General features: G+C 46.2%; 1 protein-coding gene across 1 annotated transcript in view; it reads left to right on the forward strand.

Moving 5' to 3' along the window:
• Positions 1-19440: 19440 nt before the first annotated feature.
• gpc1b (glypican 1b) overlaps positions 19441-22500 on the forward strand; it is a 58680-nt gene continuing 55620 nt past the window's right edge. Inside the window, exons 1-2 of the mRNA XM_083690319.1 lie at positions 19441-19540; positions 19654-20206. Coding sequence (XP_083546445.1) covers positions 20047-20206 — 160 coding nt within the window. The 5' untranslated portion in view covers positions 19441-19540; positions 19654-20046. The remainder of the gene's footprint in view (positions 19541-19653; positions 20207-22500) is intronic.

Consider the following 22500-nt stretch of genomic DNA (forward strand, 5'->3'; position numbering starts at 1 on the left):
CTGCTCTGTGTATGTTGTGGACTGGAGTGTGTGTGTGTGTGTGTGTGTGTGTGTGTGTGTGTGTGTGTGTGTGTGTGTGTGTGTGTGTGCAGTCACTACCACAGCCCTATTGCTCTTTGCTTTACAGACACACTCATACTGTCACTCGATCAGACAGCCTACAAGACAGGACTGCATTTAACAGGCTCCTATATGCACACACACACACACACACACACACACACACACACACACACACACACACACACACACACACACACATACACACACGCAATCATACATTATATGCACACACACACACACACACACACACGTGCACGCACATGCGCATGCACACACACAAAAACACACACACAGACACACACGGTCACTACACACACACGCATGCACACACGCACACACACACACACACGCACACACACACCTTTCTGTTTCTCTTTCCTGCTGCTGTTTTTATTTGTTATCTAGCCGTGTCCTGGTCCATTGCACCATTTGCCCGCAAGGCAGCTCAGTTCAGCTCAGTTGGAAACTACCATCTCTTTACTTTCTTGAAAGGATTATACGCATGATAGATTTATGATAAAAACAATCCCTTTTGGCAAGACGTGGATAACAGATTTGATATTCTGACATGATTATATGTTTATACAGGATTGGAATGTAACGATTTCACGTAGAGATGGACACACAAACACATTGAACAGATTATGAGTATGTGTGTGTGGGTGTGTGCGTGCAGTATGCACTGTATATAGATGGATTGATTTGATTGAGTGTATTTAGGTATTGTTTTTTAAACCCATCCCAACACAAGCCCTTGGTTGATTGAGCTAAATGGATTCTACATTTCTTTTTTTTTTTTCTGAATAGCTTTGAATGAACTGTGCTTGTCTGCTATATGAAAAGCAATGCAAAAAGAAAACTGAAAAAAAAACTTCAGAGATATATTTTGTATAACAAATATACCAAGAATGTACAACCGCATTTTCATATACCAACCAATGACATAACGACACATTTTCACCAGAAATCATCGGTTAAAGCTTGTTTGTACATTGTTGATTTACTAATATTGTTTATTGTTTGTCCCATTTGTGTGTGTTTTTGCTCTTTGAATTGCACATATGCATGCATAACCTCCATAGTTATGTTGTTTTGTTAGGATGGGAACAGGGTGCCATCATGGTTATGCAAAAAGTATGCAAATCACATCTTAGAAAAATATTGTTTATGTTTCAATAACCTGGCACTCCATTTCATGGCCTCTCTCTCTCTCTCTCTCTCTCTCTCTCTCACTCACTTTCTGCTTGCTTTTGCTTTCTTTATTCACCACATCAATCGCTTCCTCTCTGTTTTGACAATGTGATCAAATGATGGTCTAGATTAGGAGTCTAAGCCTACACTTGAGTAACAGATACAGCCGACAGCACACACAGCTATTGGAAGGTAAACAAACGCAGATTTAACCAGCAGTTTCCCAATTAACACACGTCGCTAATGCTCAAATGTACACATTAAGGTTATAAGGCATTTCTCACCTCTTCAAAAAAAAAAAAAACATAGCTATTTTTTATAAAGGAACATGTTGTGCGTGTGTATCTATGTTTGAGTCAATATGTCTTCTTTTTCCTTTTTCCTTTTGTTCAGTGACAGATTGTTTCTTTGGGTGGTGCAGTACAGTAGCGGTGTGTACAGGTAACGTGATTTAAAAGAGGAGGTTGAATGTAAATGTAACAGATATTTATACAGTTTACACCGTATCTTACCCCACTGCCAGAACTTTCTATTTTATTTTAAGCAAAAAAAAAAAAATCTTGATACAACTTCGAAAATCTTGATACAAGACAGGTTATCTTAATGTGTGCTAGATTACGTTGTGGGTAAGTGAAAATACACTTAAAACAAGAACATTGAACTTCATTATATCAATACAAGAAAGAAAATCTCGGTAACATTTTTTATAGACGTTGTATACTGTACCTACTCCTGATAATAGTGGCCCTTAGGCACAGCTATCAGATCCGCTTACACACCACCCATTCTACCGCTAACCATTAGAGGAAACTGACCTTTATCCAACCCATAAACATTGCTGACAAGCTCCTGGTCTATAAGGGGCGATTCACCAGAAGACCATTATCACCTGGATGTCTGCTGACTAGACTGGGGCTGCACAACTCCAGTCTAGAGGACACGGGCCCCCCTGTCTTCACTCTCTGGCTACCGCCAGTTGGTTCATTCATCAGGTTTTATCAGGGTTTATCGCTAAATCAGATATTGGTCAAAGCAATGAAGTTGCCATTTAGACTGGAGTTGTCCAGCTGTGGTCTATCGACTCTACAGTGAGTTGACGAATGGAACTGAGTTGGTTTATTGTTTTTGGATTTTTACGGCGTTCAGAACTGTATCCACCCCCCCCACCTGGCCACTGTCCCCTCTCTGTTTCTCCATGTATGTCCTTAACTCGTGTCCAACGCACAGAGAATCACTTATGGTAATTATAGCATGTGTATAAATGTATATATTTTAAGTCAATCAGCGTTTTGTTTTGTGTTTTCTTGACTTTCTTTTCTATGGGGGGAAGATCAACGTGTACGGGAACATGGCTTAGCCGAGGTCGAAGGTCGCTCCGCTGTATTTCTGGTCTGAAGAATCTCCTTTTCCTCTTAAGTTAGATGTCACTGTCTTTGTTAGACATAAGCCGGAAATTGCCAACTTTCTGTACAGCGTTGAAATGATAATGTTGACGATCTACTGCTTCTCAACGTACCAGCTGACTCCTTCTGTTCTCCACCCGTCTTTTGGAATGCCACATCAAACTACAAAGTACATGAAATAAATGTGTTTCTCGATTCTTTCTCTTTTTTTTCTTTTTTTTGGGGAGGGGGGGGGGTTGTTGATCAAAGCGGGTTTACTTTTGGGAATGTTAACTGATCCTTTTGTTCTTGTCTGTTGTCAGTCTTTCATCCCACCTTCTGTCCTAGTTTAAGAACTTTCTGAAAAAGACTCGATGACTTTTTGAAATGAAATTTTGGAATGAATATCAGGTACATTGACGTCAATTCAGTAGATTGTTTGTCAGAAACTCATAATACTAGCAGATGGAAGCAGTCGCAAAAAAAACAAACCCCAAAGCATGGACTGTCCTTTCACACAGACTGACTTACGAAGTTCGGAACCACATTTGTAATATGTGGCAATCTGGGTGAACTGTCCTTTTAAAAAGGGACTATGAGATTACTGTACACCTAACTGTCAAAGGGTGGTCCCTGGGGGACAGAAGAGAGACTGGGAGAGGGAGTGCAGAGCAGGTTGAGGAGCAGAGTTGCACAGTCTGACCTTCTCTATTTGCATCCAGGAAGCCTCCGGCTAAACATATCTGTCTGTGTGACAACAGAGCCGAGGGCTGAGGGCACGCTGTGCCAGGATCACACCAGGAATAGAGAGAGAGAGAGAGAGAGAGAGAAGGAGGGAGAAGGAGGGGGAGAGAGAGAGAGAAGGAGGGAGGGAGAGAGAGAGAGAGAGAGAGAGAGAGAGAGAGAGAGAGAAAGAGGGAGAAGAAGAGAGAGAGAGAGAGAGAGAGAGAAGGGAGAGAGAAAGAGGGAGAAGGAGGGAGGGAGAGAGAGAGAGAGAGAGAGAGAAGGAGGGAGGGAGAGAGAGAGAGAGAGAAAGAGGGAGAAGAAGAGAGAGAGAGAGACAGAGAAGGGAGAGAGAAAGAGAGGGAGAAGAGGATGATAGAGAGAGAGAGAGAATGGGAGGAATAGAGAGAGAAAGAGAGAGAGAGAGAGAGAGAAATGAGTTAGAGGCAGAACAGAGAGTGAGAGAGGACGGGAGACAGAGGGAGAACGAGATGACAGGAATAGGTCCATTGCTGGAACAGTCATTGCCATCCGTGTGGTAGCAGTGTGTTGTAGCAGTGTGTGGTAGCAGTGTGTGGTAGCAGTGTGTTGTAGCAGTGTGTTGTAGCAGTGTGTGGTAGCAGTGTGTTGTAGCAGTGTGTGGTAGCAGTGTGTGGTAGCAGTGTGTGGTAGCAGTGGCGTCGACAAGTGACAGCTCGCTCGCTCAGCTGATATGTGGCTGGCTGGCTGGCTGGCTGGCTGACTGGCTGGCTGACTGGCTGGCTGCTCCGACAGAGGAAACTTTGCTATTTATGGAATATAATGACCAGGAATTAGCCACTGCTGTCCACACCAGTTTAGGTTTTCACTGTTAGCATAGCCTAGCGTAGCACAGATGTGGAGAACACACATACACACACACGTGCACGTACGTACGCACGCACGCACGCACACAAACACTCACACACACACACACACACGCACTGACACACACACACACACACACACACACACACACACACACACACACACACACTGCAGCTAGACAGGGTGCCAGGGCTGGCACAGACAGAGGTATGTGTCCTGCGAAGCGTCTGGTGGTGTGATGCACCAACTGTAGCAGCGACCCGTCCAAGTCATGACTCAGGGTGAGTGAGGTTAGAGGGACAGGATCTGGCTACAGCTGGAAAACCACCACACATTTGTCTTCATCACTATCATCATCATCATCATCATCATCAATATCATCAATATCATCATCATCAATATCATCAGAATCTCCTCACTCTTAATCATCATCATCATCATCATCAATATCATCAATATCATCAGAATCTCCTCAGTCGTAATCATCATCATCATCATCATCATCATCATCGTAATCTCTTCACTCATCATCGTTATCGTCATAGTCATTATCGTTATCCAGAACCCCACTTTTTGGAGTTGTTATAGTAGGTCATCATCGTCATCATCACCATCACCTCCGTCTTCATCATCGTCGTCTTCATCTTCATCATCATCATTGTTGTTTTAGTCTTTCATCCTCCACAGTGACTCTGGAGGCATTTGATGGCAGAGTATCAGGCGACACCAGTCCCAGCCCTCCAGTCTAACCACACCTCCCACTGGAAAAGCCATCAGTGTGGGAATAGAGCACTTATGGCAGTTTCCTGGCCTGCATAGACACACACACACACACACACACACACACACACACACACACACACACACACACACACACACACTGGAAAGACTGGACATGCTTAATAGGCTTGATATTTGGATACATATTCTACATTTTTAACATGAACATTTGTAATGACTTTGTTACCAAGCCTACTGTGTGCTTTTTAATAACAGCACACTGTACTATGTGCCTTAAGAAGACAATCTTCTCTCTGCGGTTTCGAGGGATTTCCTGTTATGCTGTGCTGTTTCTTCCTCTTTTCCCCTCTCTGTCCTGTACCTCCAGGGTGGTGGACAAACACAAGTGAAACCATAAGGGAACTCACTGGTCATGGAGGGACTGTTAGCAAGGTTACGGGGGGTAAACGACAGATTTACAAGCATTATATTGTGTGGGTTACAAGCGTGAAGTCATATAGCAAATGCTGTTATTTTCCGCTGGTTATCAAAGTAATCTGTGAATAAAATGAGGTGGGAGGTGGTAAGGATAAGGAAATTCAATCATGTTATTTTTTTGTGGGACTGAATAACTGGAGGAGTTGAAAACGGGAACAATGTTCATATTCAGTATCTTGTGCCACGATGGTGGATTTACATCCTGAACTAAGTACCGAAGAAACTTCTGGAAACACATCTCGAGAAGAATTATGTCCAGTAATATAACTATTTAATATCATTCGAAGGTTCTCTGAACGTTCGGTAAAGATAAATCCCTGCATCCCTGATACTGTGTTCCACAACAGTTATTCTGGAACCCATTTCTTCTGAAATCACGAGTTCAGGTGTTTTCTCTTCACAAGGAAGCGTTTACATTGGATAGCGTTCACATTTCATAGACAACTGGAACAAATCCATTGTTGTCGTTGGTAGACCTCGACCCAGTCATCTGATACCTTCACCAGAACCGATCAAGATGGGTGAAATTACAGGATTTCAAGGCCAGAAACCAAATAGTCCAGAAACCAAAATACTGTTATAAGGAATAAATACATTTTACATACAAACAAATACTTTTTTTTTTTAAATATGATGGTGACTGAATAAAATGAGGATAAGAAAACTGTAGAGTGAATTAAGATCCTGATCCTGAGCTCTCCATTACCTGTCAATTATCCAGGAGGAAATCACAATGTGATCATAGACAAAGACAATATGGCAAAATCGGATGCACATTCTGCGTGTCTAAAATGGGTTCCGTTCTGGTAGGGTGACAGGGGAAAGTCTTAGAGACAGAGATACTTGGGGACACATAGTTAGGAGGAGGCTCCAGACGAGAAGACTCCACCTGACAAAGGTACACTCACACACACACACACACACACACCGTGGCTCCAGACAAGAAGACCCCACCTCACAAAAGTATATATGAAGTCAACCGAGGCCAAGGACCAGCATCCCACTCAGCCGGGTACCAAGACCCTCGGGCCAACATGGGGGTCAACCTCAGGTCAGGACACACACACACACACACACACACACACACACACACACACACACACACACACACACACACACACACACACACACACACCGACTCAGCGATTCTATTTTAGCCCTGAAGCATTTTTCCCCAGTTCTTTACTGTGAGACTGCCTGACTATCTGGCGTAAGGGGGAAGCACACAGTCCAAGCCCGCTGTCTGACACTTCCCTGGCTCACTCATCCTAATTGGACTACATTGTGCTTGGGAGAAAGACAGAGCAGTCACATCACCAGCACTGATGCCTGTACTCTAGGTACGGAGGAGGAAAGTCATCTGTGTGTGTGTGTGTGTGTGTGTGTGTGTGTGTGTGTGTGTGTGTAAAAGTGTAACAGTGAGAGTGAGGGGGGGGATCCGGGGTCACAGCTGCTCAGCTCCCTGTCTAGGCTATTTAAAACCCTCGCCCAGCACAAATCAGCGTTTCTGTGGCAGTGGCAACAGCCGAGCCTATAGCCTGGCCTCTTTACACACACGCACGCACACACACACACACACACACACACACACACACACACACACACACACACACACACACACACACACACACTCTCACTCATAACACACACACTCACTCATCGCACACCAACACCTGGCTGGCAGTTCTACACGTCCACCGGGTTTGCACATGAATGGACTTGAGGAGTAAGAGGAGCATCCAGACAGAAACATTACCTTGACGGGTCTGGGGGATCAGAGCCCAGGGAGGCTCCGGGAATAACTCTTCAAAGAGAGGGTCAAGAGGAGGCGCAGGGGCGCAGGAGGAGGCCTGGCTCTTGGGTTTCACCAGGGTAGTACTGTCTTTCACCTTCCACTTCTCTCAGCCAGCCAGAGAGACAGAGTGAGATGAGATGAGGGTTTTTTTTTTCTTCCAAAGTGGTGAGCTCTTGGGGTTAGAAAGGGTAAGAAAGCCTTTCTTTTGAGTTAGATGGGATGCAGCAGGAAAACACACCCACGCACCAACAAACACACACACACACACACACCAACACACACCTCCCCTACTATTCTCCCCACTATTCTCCGCTTCCTTTCGTCTTTCCCTCCACTGATTGGCTGAACCGTCTCACCTGTCACTTTCATTTCCCATCATGCTGTGAGCTGGCAGAGGGCAGGTAAACAACTTCCTCTCTCCTCTCTCCTCTCTCTCCCCCCGTCCTCTCTCCTCTCTCCCCCCCTCCCCCTCCTCTTGGCACCTGGCACAGGGTTGCTGTTTGTGTCAGACCGTCCTCACGAAAACCCCACACAACGATCAATCCACAACACTGCCAGAGCCCAAGGTGCCATGTTGTGGAGACTTGAAGCTATTAACCCTGTCCTGATTAAAAAGCTACATCACACGCACACACACACGCACACACACACACACACACACACACACACACACACACACACACACACACACACACACACACACACACACACACACACACACACACGCACGCAAGCCAGTGCACACACAAACACAGGCATGGAATTGCATGGATACACACATCAACATAAGTGTGCAGAGACACTTACACGTGTGTGTGTGTGTGTGTGTATCTGACACGGGGTACATTTGAGGGGGTATAGAACTTTCTTTTTAATTGCAAAAATTCCACCAACACACCTTGGCTTGTCCAATACCCAGCTTATCTCCCCCTGGCCAGCCGTCCTACTGCTCTCTCCACGAGGACAAACAGAAATGAACATGAGCACAATAATATCACAGAGAAGACACTCGGCTACGCAATAACACTGAATCCCCAGAGGAAGCCTGTGTTATTCTATGTGATATTAAATGAAAATAGAGGAAGGCACGATCAGTTTCTGGGTCTGGTCTGGAGCACAGGACCCCTCACAGACGGACTGACCCGGGGCGGGATGGAGGACTGACCCAGGATGGAGGACTGACCCAGGATGGGATGGAGGACTGACCCAGGATGGAGGACTGACATGGGGGGGGGATGGAGGACTGACCCAGGGTGGGATGGAGAGGGAGACAGAGGGGTAAGGGGGTCAGAGTTACCCCCCACACGTTAGTGCTTGAGGCTGGGTCAGGATGCATGTATACAGACTGTAATCTGTTTCATACAGAATATATTTTTTTTTTTTCACTATACATTATGTCTACACAATGCACACTCTAGCCTGCGTACACACACACACACACACACACACACACACACACACACACACACACACACACACACACACACACACACACACACACTCCCTTACTGGTAAACACACAAATTCACACACACACACATTCTAGCCCTCTCCACCAGAGAGTGGAGTGTGTGAAGTGAGAGAGTTGTCATTGGAATATATTGTCTCTTAATAAGGGGGTCCAGAGGGGGTCTACAACATTAGTCAACCTGACGGACCGCCATTTGGAAAACAGATTAGCATTGTTGTCCCCGTGACAACGGCCAGCCACAGAGATATGTGGCTCCTGCCAGCATGCGCACCCATTCCAATTAAACGCTGGGCTGCATTAGTTAAGGGGCGGAGACAATGGACTGTGTGTGTGTGTGTGTGTGTGTGTATGTGTGTGTATGTGTGCGTGTGTGTGTGTGTGTGTGCGCGTATGTGTGTGTGTGTGTGTGTGTGTGTGTGTGTGCGCGTGTGTGTGTGCGTGTGTGTGGAGGAGAGGGTGGTAGGTGGTCTTTGAGGGTCTTGGCACCGAGAATTACTCAAGCCCATCGTCCGTGAGCTGAATCACTGAATCCCTCCTCCCCCCCACACCCCCCCAACACTTCCCAGTCAGATAACACTTATTGGACCACAGACGTCAGCACAATCAGGCCAGCCAATCAGACCTCAGCCTCGTTACGTTGGCAACCCTCCGTCCTATCACACAGGGATTGGACCGCTGACCCATACCATCATCATGTGAACGACAACACGGTCAATTCTATTGGATGAGAGGGACGCCGTGGAGCCTATCAGAGGCCGTGTCTGATGCCATGTTCCCTCCCAGACATGCTCTGTTTGGCATTCGGCTGCGTCCTCCCACATGACTGAGATCGATGGGTGTTCTGTGTGAATGCTCCTCCTTTCACTCTCTAGGGTGCTGTTGCCCTGCATCAATCGCTCAGTGTCTGCTGCCAGGTTCTTTTCAGGTTGTGTACCGGGGATCTCTCTGAATGAATCCATTTGTTTCTACCAAGTGAGATGACCATCAAACATTGATCAATGCTGAGCCCATAGGCACCAGTGTGCTCGGGTAAAAGACCGAGTTTTAATACCTCTTGAGGCTAGCCAATTGAATTTTGAGTGTGAAGATTTCTTTTTTTTGTTGTGGTAATCCACAGGTTGCTCAGGATTCCGGGGTTTCATTCGATGTGTGTGTGTGGGTATTTGTAGGCTATGAGGCCCCGCCCACTCCTTGGGACACTTCCTGGTCACTTCCTGGTTTAATCAATAATGGGTGTGGCAGGAGAGAATAAGGACAACATGTGGTGGGTAGATGATTTGTTTGTAACAATGAAACAGTGTAGCCCTCTGGCCCTAATTGAGGTACATTTACTCATGATACAATATATTTTGTAACGGTTTGCGATAGAGACTTCCTATAACGAAATCCATCCAATAATAAACAGGCATAGATTCCAGAGGGTTAAAGTCCTAGTTTTCTCAAACGTTAAGCAAGAGAACATTGTGATAGTCGTAATTGAGTGATATCATTAGTTCTCCTGTTGTGGGCTTGCAACGTGGACTCCTGTACAATCAAGGCTTATTGGATTTCCAAATACATAGTTCCTGTTTGAGTGGATTATCTATCTCTCGATCTATTTTTGGATTCATTTGGATTATTTTATACGGACTGAACTGAAGTGATGTGGTAAGATCAACCCTTTGCATTCCTCTGCTCTTTTGGTTGGAACATAGATTGGAACATAGGATTCTTTCCTTCTTCTGGATGTTTGATTGCATTGGATGTCCTTTCAATTTAGGACAGAGATATTGAATTTTATTTATATATTTGGACTTATTTTCATTTCTCATTTTTGAGTGAGAGTCAGAGCCTGACCATTGTGTATGCTGTCACATGCCTTTTGGGATTGCTTTTGGATGTCATTTATGCCGCGTTGGTGAATAAATGAGTTGATTTACTTGACATCTACGCCCTCCCTCTTCACTACTACTGCTGGCAAGGTATAAAGTTCTACCTAACCGTTAAAACGTTAAGCTCCCCCTCACCCCCACCCCCCCAGCTGCCATACCCTGGCTCAAGACCAACCGGCCAAAAAAAGCAAGCTTCCAAATCCTGAAAACCAAAGATAATAAATGTAGACTCTCACTCCGCTCTGCAATAATGGACCAAAATAATAATCACAAGTTACCTTTGGGAAAACAAATGCAATAAAAAAAAAAACATCATTTTTTATTTCATGTGTGCAACAGTGCCTACATGCTTGCTCAATGAGGCATATTGAACCAATTCAATACTTGCTCAATGTGAAACTTGCTCTTGCGACACAATCTCTCTCTCTCTCTCTCTCTCTCTCTCTCTCAAAGAAATGTGTTTCTTGATACAATTGAGGCGGTAACAGGTATTTCCCCCAGTATTGTGGCTCAGTAACAAGCAACTGCTGCTGAGAAGTGTTGGTGAAAACAATGTTGAATTGCATGAAATGTGCTTTCCCTTGGAGAGGTCTCCCAGACCCTGTGCCCAAATTATGATGAGGCTATGGATTGTTTTGCAATACCCTAGGTTTAGCTGAAATAACACCCCTGTCTGTCCTCTCTTTGTTGTGTGTGTGTGTGTGTGTGTGTGTGTGTGTGTGTGTGTGTGTGTGTGTGTGTGTGTCTGTGTCTGTACACAGTATCTATGTTTGTGTGTGTGTGTGTACACAGTATGTATGTTTGTGTGTGTGCGTGTGCACGCGACGTGCGTGTCAGGACGGATGAGTGGTGAGGTGTCAGAGAGGGATCATTGATCGGGCGTGTTTAAGGATGCAGGGCGTCCCGCCACTGTCCCACGCTGCAGGACCAGAGCGAGGAGGTAATCAATGCTCTGGGTCTCCCTGGCCCCCTCTCAGACAACCTCTCACGCAGGACGAGCCTTGCTTCGTAAGAAAGAGACAAAGATAGGTTGGTTTCCAATCAGAGTTGCTACTCGGGATTAATAGCCGAGGATGAGGGTTTAGGGATAAGGATTGTTATGCAGGCCACAGCAGGCGTTCAACGGCGGGGATTGAACCTGGCTCTTCCGCACACCGAGCCCAAGCGTGTACCATGAGAACAACATCACTCGCAATGTTGAGGTTGCGATGGTGACAAGTCTGAGGCAGTAGTGACCCATCACACCAGTGTGATTTGGAACCGCCTCCATGACAGTACACCAGGGACGATGGTGACAGAGAGAGAGAGAGAAGATGGATGACCGGGCGACATTGTGGAGAGAGTTGAAGGCCAATGGAGACATGGTGAAGGCCAATGGAGAGCTGCTACTGTGTGTACTACTATACACGAGCAGGCACTTTATAGGCTGTGTGTGTGTGTGTGTGTGTGTGTGTGTGTGTGTGTGTGTGTGTGTGTGTGTGTAATGATGAATGTTGTTGTTTTACTTTTACCGTTTATGTCGGCGTCAACAGAAATGAGACAAATGACGTTCGACACCGCTGATGGTAACGAGAGACCTCTTTCTGATGACCGTAGAATTCACACAACATACGTCGCTGACATATGGATTATAACGGCCAAACATCGGTGTCGTACTTATGACTTATTGTGACAGACATACAGTTTAATTACGTAGCAGCACATCAACATACATACGCATACTGTTACACTGACTGTAGAAATTGAGCTCCAGTCAAGCAGCCCTTATAAATCAATGTGAAGCATATCCACTATACAGCACACTCCATTCCAGCCCGCAAGCAAATGTACTGAGTCCATTACAGCTTCATTTGAAACCCCACCAAAAGACAGACTGCGTTTTTCCCCCCTCAGACAGATTTACAAGCTACATTTGTTTTACAATGTAGTTTACAACACCATCTGAGGAGTGTGCTGAAACGACTATTTGTCTTAACGCCAGCGGAACCATTGGTAGGCCTACTGTAGGTCTGATCCCAGGGTAGGGGTGAAGGGGTGGACATTGTGACAAAACTAGCAGGGTCTTTGGCTTGTGGAGGGTAGAAATCGGGGGACGGGTTCATTGTAATGCATGGAATGGAAGCAGGAATGGTACAAAACACACGCCTCATTTCATTTCATGCATTACAATGAGCCCGTCCTACGATTTCTACCTCCACTAGCCTCCCCCTGGTCTTTTCAGAGTGGGAGGATTTGTTATAGAATCGAATATGTAATAGGTTAGCTATTTGCCTATTGTTTAAATCCCATATTGACATTGAAGCTTTCATCAAAGCTCTCATACATCCACGGTTCCTCCGCTTTTTTTGGGACGGTACGATTTTTTTTATCTCTTCATAAAAACAAACGGAGAGATTGAGGGGGAGTGTATCGTATAAGGAAGAGAATAGAGGAATGTGAAAGGAATGTTCACACCATCCAAAAATAATTAAGCATTCCATGTGGGGGTCTGAGAAGCACACTGAGATAGGACCCCCCCCTCCCCACCCACTGTGTCCCAGACTGTGGGGGGAGTTAGATGGTGTCAATCTGAATCTGGGCCCTTTAGTTTGGGATTGAGGCCTGCAGATTTCTCCTTGATGCATGGAGCTGGGGGGGCACGACAGATGGTGTGGGATAGACGGACCCTGCTTGACTGCAGATCATGTTGTTTTGAGGTATGAAAACATTGTGAGAAGATTTGGGTGAACTATCCCTTTCACCAGCCATATTGAAGGCGCAGGATGGTAAGGACGATAAGCTATGGTTATGTCAAAGGCAAGCATGACAGCTTTATACATATTCATAAAGGCTTACGTCAGCCTATGTCAACCTACCTGGATTAGATAAAGCATTTATGGATCTGTATGTCTGTGTACATGTAGTGTTTGTTAAGTTGCCTAGAGGGCTATTTGGGAAACCACGCTCCTGGTGATGAGGTAGCCTTGCCTGCGACTTCTAAAGCCCAGATATACTGTAGCCCTCGTACCACGAGAATGCCCTCTCTCGGTATAATGGTTTAAGTCTGTGGCATCCATGCAAGAGATCTCCGTTTCAAACCCTGCTGGTTCTACATGTGTCTCCTTAAGCTGCCACTGTCTCCCCAGGACTTGATGAGTTCTCGGGCTCGGAGGCAACAGAAGAGACTGTTAATTCATCCTCTCAGACACATGACAGATAGAGCAGCTAAAATATTTATATGGGAACAGCACGAAGGCCAACGAAGAGAGTAATTGGATGAAGGTGTCTGTGGTAGAGAGTGATAGAGAGAGAGCGGGAGAGAGAGAAAGAGAAAGAGAGAGATTCTGATCGAGGTACCCCATTAATTTGAGAAGTAATGAACTCAAACAGCTTTCAAGGTCTTGAATACCACCTGTTGTCATTCTCTGATGTCCCCTCCCCTCTCACTCCCCTCTGTCAGGGCCATTGTGAATAAGCCTGACTGTCTACTCTCTCTTTAGACTTGATCTACAGTGTGCGCCAACACTTTTTCCACCAATTTTTGAGCCATAAATGATTTATTGAACTCAATAAAAGATCCGTATGAAAAAAATGGGATTTCAAGTTTCAGATTCGTGCCTCACACACCTCCCCGTGGATGTGATTGGTTCAAATATGTATTACCTGGAAGGCTGTGTAATGGGAGTACGGAATGTGCTCTGATTAGTAATTGCCTAGGAGAGCTGGTGCCAGGGTAACTGGTAGGGATGACAAACGCAGAACACTAGTAATCCCCCCCCCCCCCCCCCCACACACACACAGACTCTCCCCCCTCCTCGATCCCCGACCCCCAAGGGCATTTCTCTCACCCTCACCCTCCAAACAATTGGCCGCCCACTAAGGCGACCAGAGGAGTTCTGGGAAAGAAGGATTTTGGCTGACTGCTGCTCTCACCTTGTCTAATTCCTTCCTCCTCTTCTATCGCTCTCTCCCTCTTTTCTTCGTGTATCTCGCATTCTGTTTTTAGACTCTCTCCACTGTCTCTTTGTTTTCTCCCGATCTTCACTTCTCCTTTTCGTTCCCCTTGTTTCTCTCTCTCTCTCTCTCCATTTCACCATCTTTTCACTCTCCTCTTTTGTCGTTCTCTCTTTTTCTCACACTCTTTTTCTCTTTATCTGCTTGTCTCTCCCTTTCCCCCCTTTTCTCCTCTTTCTCCTCTTGTTGCCAACATGTCTGTCTTTCTCTTGCCCTTCTCTGTATCTCTCTCTGTTTCCCATCTCCTCTTCTATCTATCCCTGTGTGTGTGTGTGTGTGGGGGGGGGGGGGGGGGGGGTGCTGTGGGTGTAGAGGTTGTGTTTGCACAGACAGACACTGTGTAAATGTAATCAGGGAGTGATATAGCGCCACAGAACGGCACAGGGACAGGGAGGAACGGAGAGAAAAACAACCCTGCCAGCTCAGTACATGTTACAGCTTCTCCTCCACTCCTCTGAAGCGAGAGAGTGAAAGAGAGGGGGAGAGGAGAGGGGGGGGGTGGGGAGGGGGTAGAGGGAGAGCATGACAGAGAGAGAGCGAGAGGACAGGGGGGAGGGAGGAGGACTGAGAGAGGTGAAAGGAGAGAGTGGGATAGAGAGAGAGAGAGGGGAGGGAGAGAGAGCAGGACTGAGAGAGGTGAAAGGAGAGAGTGAAAGAGAGAGAGAGAGAGAGAGAGAGAGAGGTATTCTAGAGCTGTGAGTAATTTCTCTGCACACTCCGGTCCACCAGCAAATGTGCTGTACTAAGGCTAACGCTTGCCATAAAAAGAGCAGGGAACGCAGTGAGCCGATGCTATCTCTGTTCACCCCGGGACGTGACCTGAGGACAGGCGAGGACACTGTGATCTCCCTGTACTCAGGCTTGATTAGATCTGTTGAAGCAACACACACTTTATTTACATAGAAACCCCACCAAGGCTCAGTGGTAGGCCCTGTCTGCTGCTGCTGCTCTCTCTGTGTGTACCGCTAACACTGTCCAAGAAGTGTGAGTGTGTGAGTGTGTGAGTGTGTGAGTGTGTGAGTGTGTGTGTGTGTGTGTGTGTGTGTGTGTGTGTGTGTGTTTGTCTGTGTCTGTCCTTCTGTCAGTTTTGTTTGTCTATCTGTCTGTCTGTCCTTTTGTCAGTTTTGTTCGTGTGTGTGTCTGTCTGTGTGTTTGTCTGTCTATCTTTCCACCGGTCTGTGGTCATGACAGTAAAGGTGTGGTTCTTAAACACATGTATTTCTCTACAAACTAGTATAATTTCCCTCCGAAACCCCATCACGCCCTGAAACAACCCTACCATATAATTACACAATGCGTACAATTCAGCACCATGCAGTTGTGTGGGCCTGTACAGTTGTGTGCCCCCCCCCCCCTCCCCCCCAAAACTTCTCTCTCCTCACCCCCCCCCCCCCCCCCCCCCACACCCCCCCTCCTGCTTCCTGCTACTCATTAGAAAGCCTTTCATGGTCAGAGCCAATAAAACTTCAATGAAGCAGCCTGGAGAAAACATGGCGGAGTTGCAGCGAACAGTGAGCGTTAATTACATAATCTCCATACCAGACACTGGCAGAGACCAATCACACTCCACAACAGCACCGTCCACCTTTGGCCACATGTGAGACACACACACACACACACACACACACACACACACACATATATACTGTAGGCTATTTATGCATGCGTGCTCACAAGAACATGCACACAGACATGAACATACACACACACATGTTTATTCTCACACACACAAAATCACAGACACACACACACAGTCAGCCCACTCAGCCTCTCACCCAACCTACGGCCACACGTGGGAGACTTAGCAAAGGCATACCCCTGGGTAGGGGTAGAGACAGGCCTTTGTGGTGGTCTGTCTCTAGTGTATGTGTGGTAAGGAGTCACTCAAGTCTTTAACACAAAGAACAAGCGACATTTCACATTGACAGGAACATGCCTGCATGTACCGCGGAGTGCAGTGAATCATTGTCGATGACGGTGGGAAAAGAGTGGCTGGCAATGTTGTCCACTAATAATAACGGTGTAGGGTGATGGTGCAGTGCGGTGATGTAGGAGAGGCGATTTGTCATGTACGTGAGAGGGCAGTTTGGCTATGTTTGGACTGATCTAGTCACAGGACCTACTAATTATAGAGCAACACTGTCTAATGTAGTCATAAACAATATCAGTCATCACAAAATGTTGAATGATGAAGAGGCAGGAAATGACTATTTACAGCCTGTGGTGTCTCTCTCTCTCTCTCTCTCTCTCTCTCTCTCCCCCCCCCTCTCTCTCTCTCCCCCTTTTTTTTGTCCCTCTGTATCTCTCTTTCCCCATAACTGTGTCTGTCTGTCTGTCTGTCTGTCTGTCTGTCTGTCTGTCTGATGATCTCCTGAGAGGTTAGGTATCTGTGGAATGCATTGTTATGTATTTGAATTCTCAAATAAATTCTCTCTTTCTCCCCCTCTCATCATAGACATTTTTAAAACATGATTTTCCCCCCCCAAAAAAGCGAACAAAGACCTGTTTTTTATCGATGCGGGGCTAATCCGTACACAGCCTGTCTTATGATTGATAGCATTGGAAATGCCCCCCCCTCCCCGTTATGATGTGCTCGATCATTCTCTCTCTCTCTCTCCCCCTCTCTATCTGTCTCTCTCTGTCTGTCTGTCTGTCTGTCTCTCTCTCTGTCTCTCTCTCTGTCTCTCTCTCTCTCTCTCTCTCTGTGTGTTCCGTTCATCCCACCAGTCTTTAAAATGCCAACACATCTCCCACGGGAATGTCACAATCAGACAAGAGAAAAAAACTAAAAAAATCCTCTGATTCAATAACACAGAATGCATCAAAATATACCCTCAAACATCCTCAATTCTCACCATAACACACACACACACACACACACACACACACACACACACACACACACACTCCTACAGCCTCTCTCTCTCTCTCTCTCTCTCTCCCCCTGTGTTGTTGTTCTGTGCCAATTGTACAAGGTCGACGACTCGTCTTTGGTGATAATGGAGAAGAAATCGTACTCTTAATGTTTGATACTGTTTCCTCATTCCATACCATCGCATGACAATGAACCCCCCCATCCTCCGATTTCTACCTCCACCAGCCTCCCCTACTGTAGAGATATCCACATACTCAATATATCTATGGACAGTATATGGCTCTGTCATAAAAAGTATGTGGGGAGGACAAAATGTGTCCTTTCCAATGCTATCAATCATGAGACACGCCCTGTACGGATTAGCCCCGCATCGATAAAAAAAAACAGGTCTTCGTTCGCTTTTTTTGGGGGGGGGAAATCATGTTTTAAAAATGTCTACGATGACTAAATCTCCTGAACAGTTACAGCATCGTTACAGCATTCTCTGCTGCCGAGAGAGAGAGAGAGAGAGAGAGACACAGAGAGACACAGAGAGACACACACAGACCTTGGCTTGTTTAGATCAAGATAGTTTGGTAGAGATAGCTAATATACCGTTGATGGAGATCAGAGATATACAACTGATAAGAGATGGAGATAAGAAACAGAGAGGGAGAGGGAGATGGAAGAAAGTGAATGAAGTGGATAGAGATACAGTTCAAAGAGATAAAGTGAATAGAGATACAGTTCAAAGAGATAAAGTGGATACAGACATAACGTCAATGGAGAGATAACGTTGATGGAGGGATAAAGTGGACGGAGAGATAAAGTTGGGAGCAGGCGGGAAGGCGTCCCAGAGGACAGGGAGGTGTCAGAACAAGGGACGGTAAAAGCACAGAGGTGTGTGTGAACACACAGCGGGTTGGTGAGAAAAGCTGTGGGACGCACAATGACGCACTCACACTCACACACACACACACAAGCACACACACACTCTCACACTCACACACACACACACAAGCGTAGGAATGCTGCAACACCTACACAGATACGTGGACATCACGCTTACATAATCACACAGAAGGATTGCCAATAACGCACATGCATACACACACACACACACACACATTGCCCTGCACACATGCACATATATACACACACACACACACACTCTGGCAGAAACAATGAACGTATTCAGAGAGGGACAGGTAAACTGTAAACACAGGGCAGGTAGCAGCTTGCTCCATCTCTAATTGCCCCTTGAGGAGCGATGGCATGTACACACGACACATGCTGCTGATTGGACGAGGGGTACCTGAGGCTAGAGTCACACTGACGTCTGATTGCAGGGCAGGCACCTGGGGCCAGAGTGACACCCCCAGGTCCATCTGTAACACCTGGCATGCAGTCATCAAACTGTTTGGAGGACACACAGTACACATTTCTGTTCTCACAACAAATGCGTACAGGTCCATCCTAGTGTACGTTACTCCATGATACTGTAGCTATTCTGATTGTACATGTGTGTACGTAACTGTAGGGCAGGCTATAGACTGTCGAAACTGCCAATGTTGGACTGGGATTTTTGCTCTAAATCATTCCCCTCGGCTAGTTGGCCCCCAGACAAGTGAATAGACCTGTGGAGAGCATTTAGACGGGAACATGTTGATTAGTCGTCATTATAATCATCTTATTATTATGGTATCTTATCTCAGAGGAGGCTAAATATCATACAAAATAGCAACCTCGTTTTGTATATGCTTGAAAGTTGCATGCCAAAGTTGTCATCAAAAGAGAAACAAAACACCAAAGAAACATCACTGTCGGGAAAATGAAGTCTTTTCACTGTGTTGATGCACCATCCTGAAAGAGCAGTGGCGCGGAGTGAGCGAGCCCCGTGTCCTGTCGGTGCGTCTCTCTCTCTCTCTCTCTCTCTCTCTCTCTCTCTCTCTCTCTCTCTCTCTCTCTCTCTCTCTCTCTCTCTCTCTCTCTCTCCCCGCCTCCTCATTCGACCAAGTGGCAGCGCCGGGAGAGCATCGTTACCGTGAACCCAACCGGAGCCGTTCTTCACTGCCGTAAACGCTCGCCTCGCGCTCCTTCAACTGACACATTCCCGCGGGCTGTCATTCCCCGGTAACGAAAGAATCAGAAACGCTATTTACCGTTAAATGTCAGCTCTCCATTCTCTGGATCTGAGTTGATTTATTTTTTTCCATGCTTTCTAACTATTTTTCTATTGCTCCCAGGTGATTGCGCGGTACAAGCCCTACAGCCAAACCGGAGATTGAAGATCAAGAGGTTGAAGATCAAATTGATACAGTGTCACCGTGACGTGATTCGTTTATTTAGGCTACACTGCAACAAAAAAGCCCCGCAGCCCGGAGAAGAAACGGGACTCTGCTTTCTCAACAGTATTATTCCCTTCTTATTGCGTGCAGTATCGTGCGGGGAACCAACTGGACCGAGAAGACGTGTATAGGCTCTGGCAACCAAACGCACAGAGGAGTTTTGACAAACGGCCGTTAACGGACAGCGGGAGTGGATGTCTCCAGTTGTTTAGGATTTAGCTCAATCACTACACCTCTATCTCTCTCGGATTTGCACTTGGCCGTTCGGTGGTTAAACTGTAGCCGGTGGCGATGGATTCCTTCGTGGCTGTGGCTTTGGTTCTTTGCGCACTAACGGCGCCGGGGTACGGGGACAACGGGAGCAGCAAAGCTCGGAGTTGCTCGGATATCAGACAATTTTACACCGGCAAAGGATTCAGTTTGAATGAAGTCCCTCAGTCCGAAATATCAGGTAGGTTTCCGTAAGAAATGGGTTCAGTTTATCTCACTCCATAGCGTGCATAGACAATTTTTCTATGCTAGATAAACCGTAGTCTTTGACGCACCTGCCCATTGACGCTAATTATATATGTATCAACTCCGTATACCTACTGCCATAATACATTTTTGTTTTGTTTTTGTACCATAAAATGGGATTCCAAACTTTTCTGAGACTCTTAAGGTTTAGCCTATGGCAATGTGATATGCATTTCACATCATGTCATCATCGAAGATGCTTCTTCAGAATCTGAGCATATGTTCTAATGCGGTTCGTCTTGGTCTGCTGAACTGGTATTTGGTCTTGGTTGCCGAGTGTCCTGCTGTGTTCCTTTAAGTCACTGCTGTTTCCTATCTTATTTGCCCATCTTATCACGCATACAATGATCTTGAAGTTGAAGATCATCATTTCACTGTGTTTCAAGTTGAAAGGCACTATTTAAAGAATGTGAGTTATGAATTTCCCCCCCAAAATTCTGTTCTATAGTCTGTGTGTGTGTGTGTGTGTGTGTGTGTGTGTGTGTGTGTGTGTGTGTGTGTGTGTGTGTGTGAGTGAATGTGTATGTGCATGTATGTGTGTGCATGCCTATGTATGTACACGTGTGTGCGTGCGTGCGCGCGCGTGTGTGTGTGTGTGTGTGTGTGTGTGTGTGTGTGTGTGTGTGTGTGTGTGTGTGTGTGTGTTTAGTTATGATCACAGCATATCCCCTCATGACTGTTTCCCCACTCTGCTGGCCTTTACATCTGCCCTCCCATTCGACCAGTATAGCTAATTATTCCCCCAGTGAAACCCCACCTCTCTCTCTCTCTCTCTCTCTCTCTCTCTCTCTCTCTCTCTCTCTCTCTGTGAGTGTCTGGGGCATTCGCTCCAAGTCATTCCCTCTTTCCCTGGAAACTCCCAGGCGCTCACTTGACCGTGCGGCTTAACCGCGCAAATATGATGTTGCACACTCTACTGTGTGATCCCCGGCTCTGATGTCAGAGGGTTCGTAAGTCTTTTCATAGACACTGTCACAAGTCAGAGTCGAGCACAGATGATTACATGTGTGACTTCCCAGGAATTCTCCATGGCGGGTTACCGCACACTATGTGTGTTTCACTCCAAGCTCCAGGAGTTAGACCGTTCCACATGTACAGTACACACAGGGTACCCAGAGGGGAGCGAGGTGTTTGATACAAGGACGTGTGTCTGGCAAGCAGTGTTGTTATGAAGCTCTCCTCAAGCATCAAGGCTGGTACACTCTTAGGAACAAAAAGGTTCTACCCAACCAAAAATGGCTCTTTGCTGGTCAGTTTGAGAACCCTTTTGAAGAACCCCTTTTTGGTGCACAGAGAGGGTTCTACAGTACATGGCACCAAAAAGGGTTCTTCAAAAGGATTCTCCTACAGGGACAAGCATAAACCGGATGTCCTTTTCTCGACTGTCTCACCAATACATTACCGATCATACTTTTATTCATCTTTTTGGCCCCTGAACCAGTGAGGAGTGTATATAGCTTGCTCTCCATACATTGTAATACTGCTGTATGCATATATTCTCGTTCAAAGACACTCTCATGGCCATTTTACTGCTTAGAGAGGGAGATTCAGGATGAGCATGACTAGGGGAATGTGATGTGCTGCTAAGCTATACATCATAAACCAGAGAGGTCCCTGAGGTAATGTGACACTCCTAATCAAATTGATTAACCATACAGTATAAATCAATCCACCGGAATTAACGCCAGAGACACAGTCCCTGTGACATCCCTTTTTCTTCTAAATGTACGATCCATGAGGTGTTGAGAAGGAATCTGTCTTCTTATTGACAGGCCCCCCCCCCCCCCCCCCCGACTCCTATTAATGCCGTGGACCGTACTACAGTCTAAGGTCAATGAGAGAGAGAGAGAGGGAGAGGGAGAGGGAGACGTCTCTCTGTAGACTGAACATAATTTACTGCTCACGTGTTCAGGTCTGGCATATTAAACACCTCAGTTAAAAATATGAATGTTTGATTTATCTCTTCTGATTATGAGACACCAGAATGGTGCAGGTGACCCGGTGACATGTTCTGGGGGGACATTGCTTGGCTGTCACTAGTGGGCTTGATCAGGCTAATGCATTGTCTGGGCCGGGCTCAAGGTCGCACCACGACTCCATCATAATGATTCGCTCCCGGAGTGGAATGGGCTGTGGGCCGCGTCCCAACACTAAATACCATGATGTCCTTCTCCCTGGCTCCTTTACCTCAATGGCGACTGTGAGGTGAAAGGAGTGGATATATTGTGG

Source organism: Argentina silus (assembly GCF_951799395.1).
Source record: "Argentina silus genome assembly, chromosome: 18".
Classification (NCBI taxonomy): Eukaryota; Metazoa; Chordata; class Actinopteri; order Argentiniformes; family Argentinidae; genus Argentina; species Argentina silus.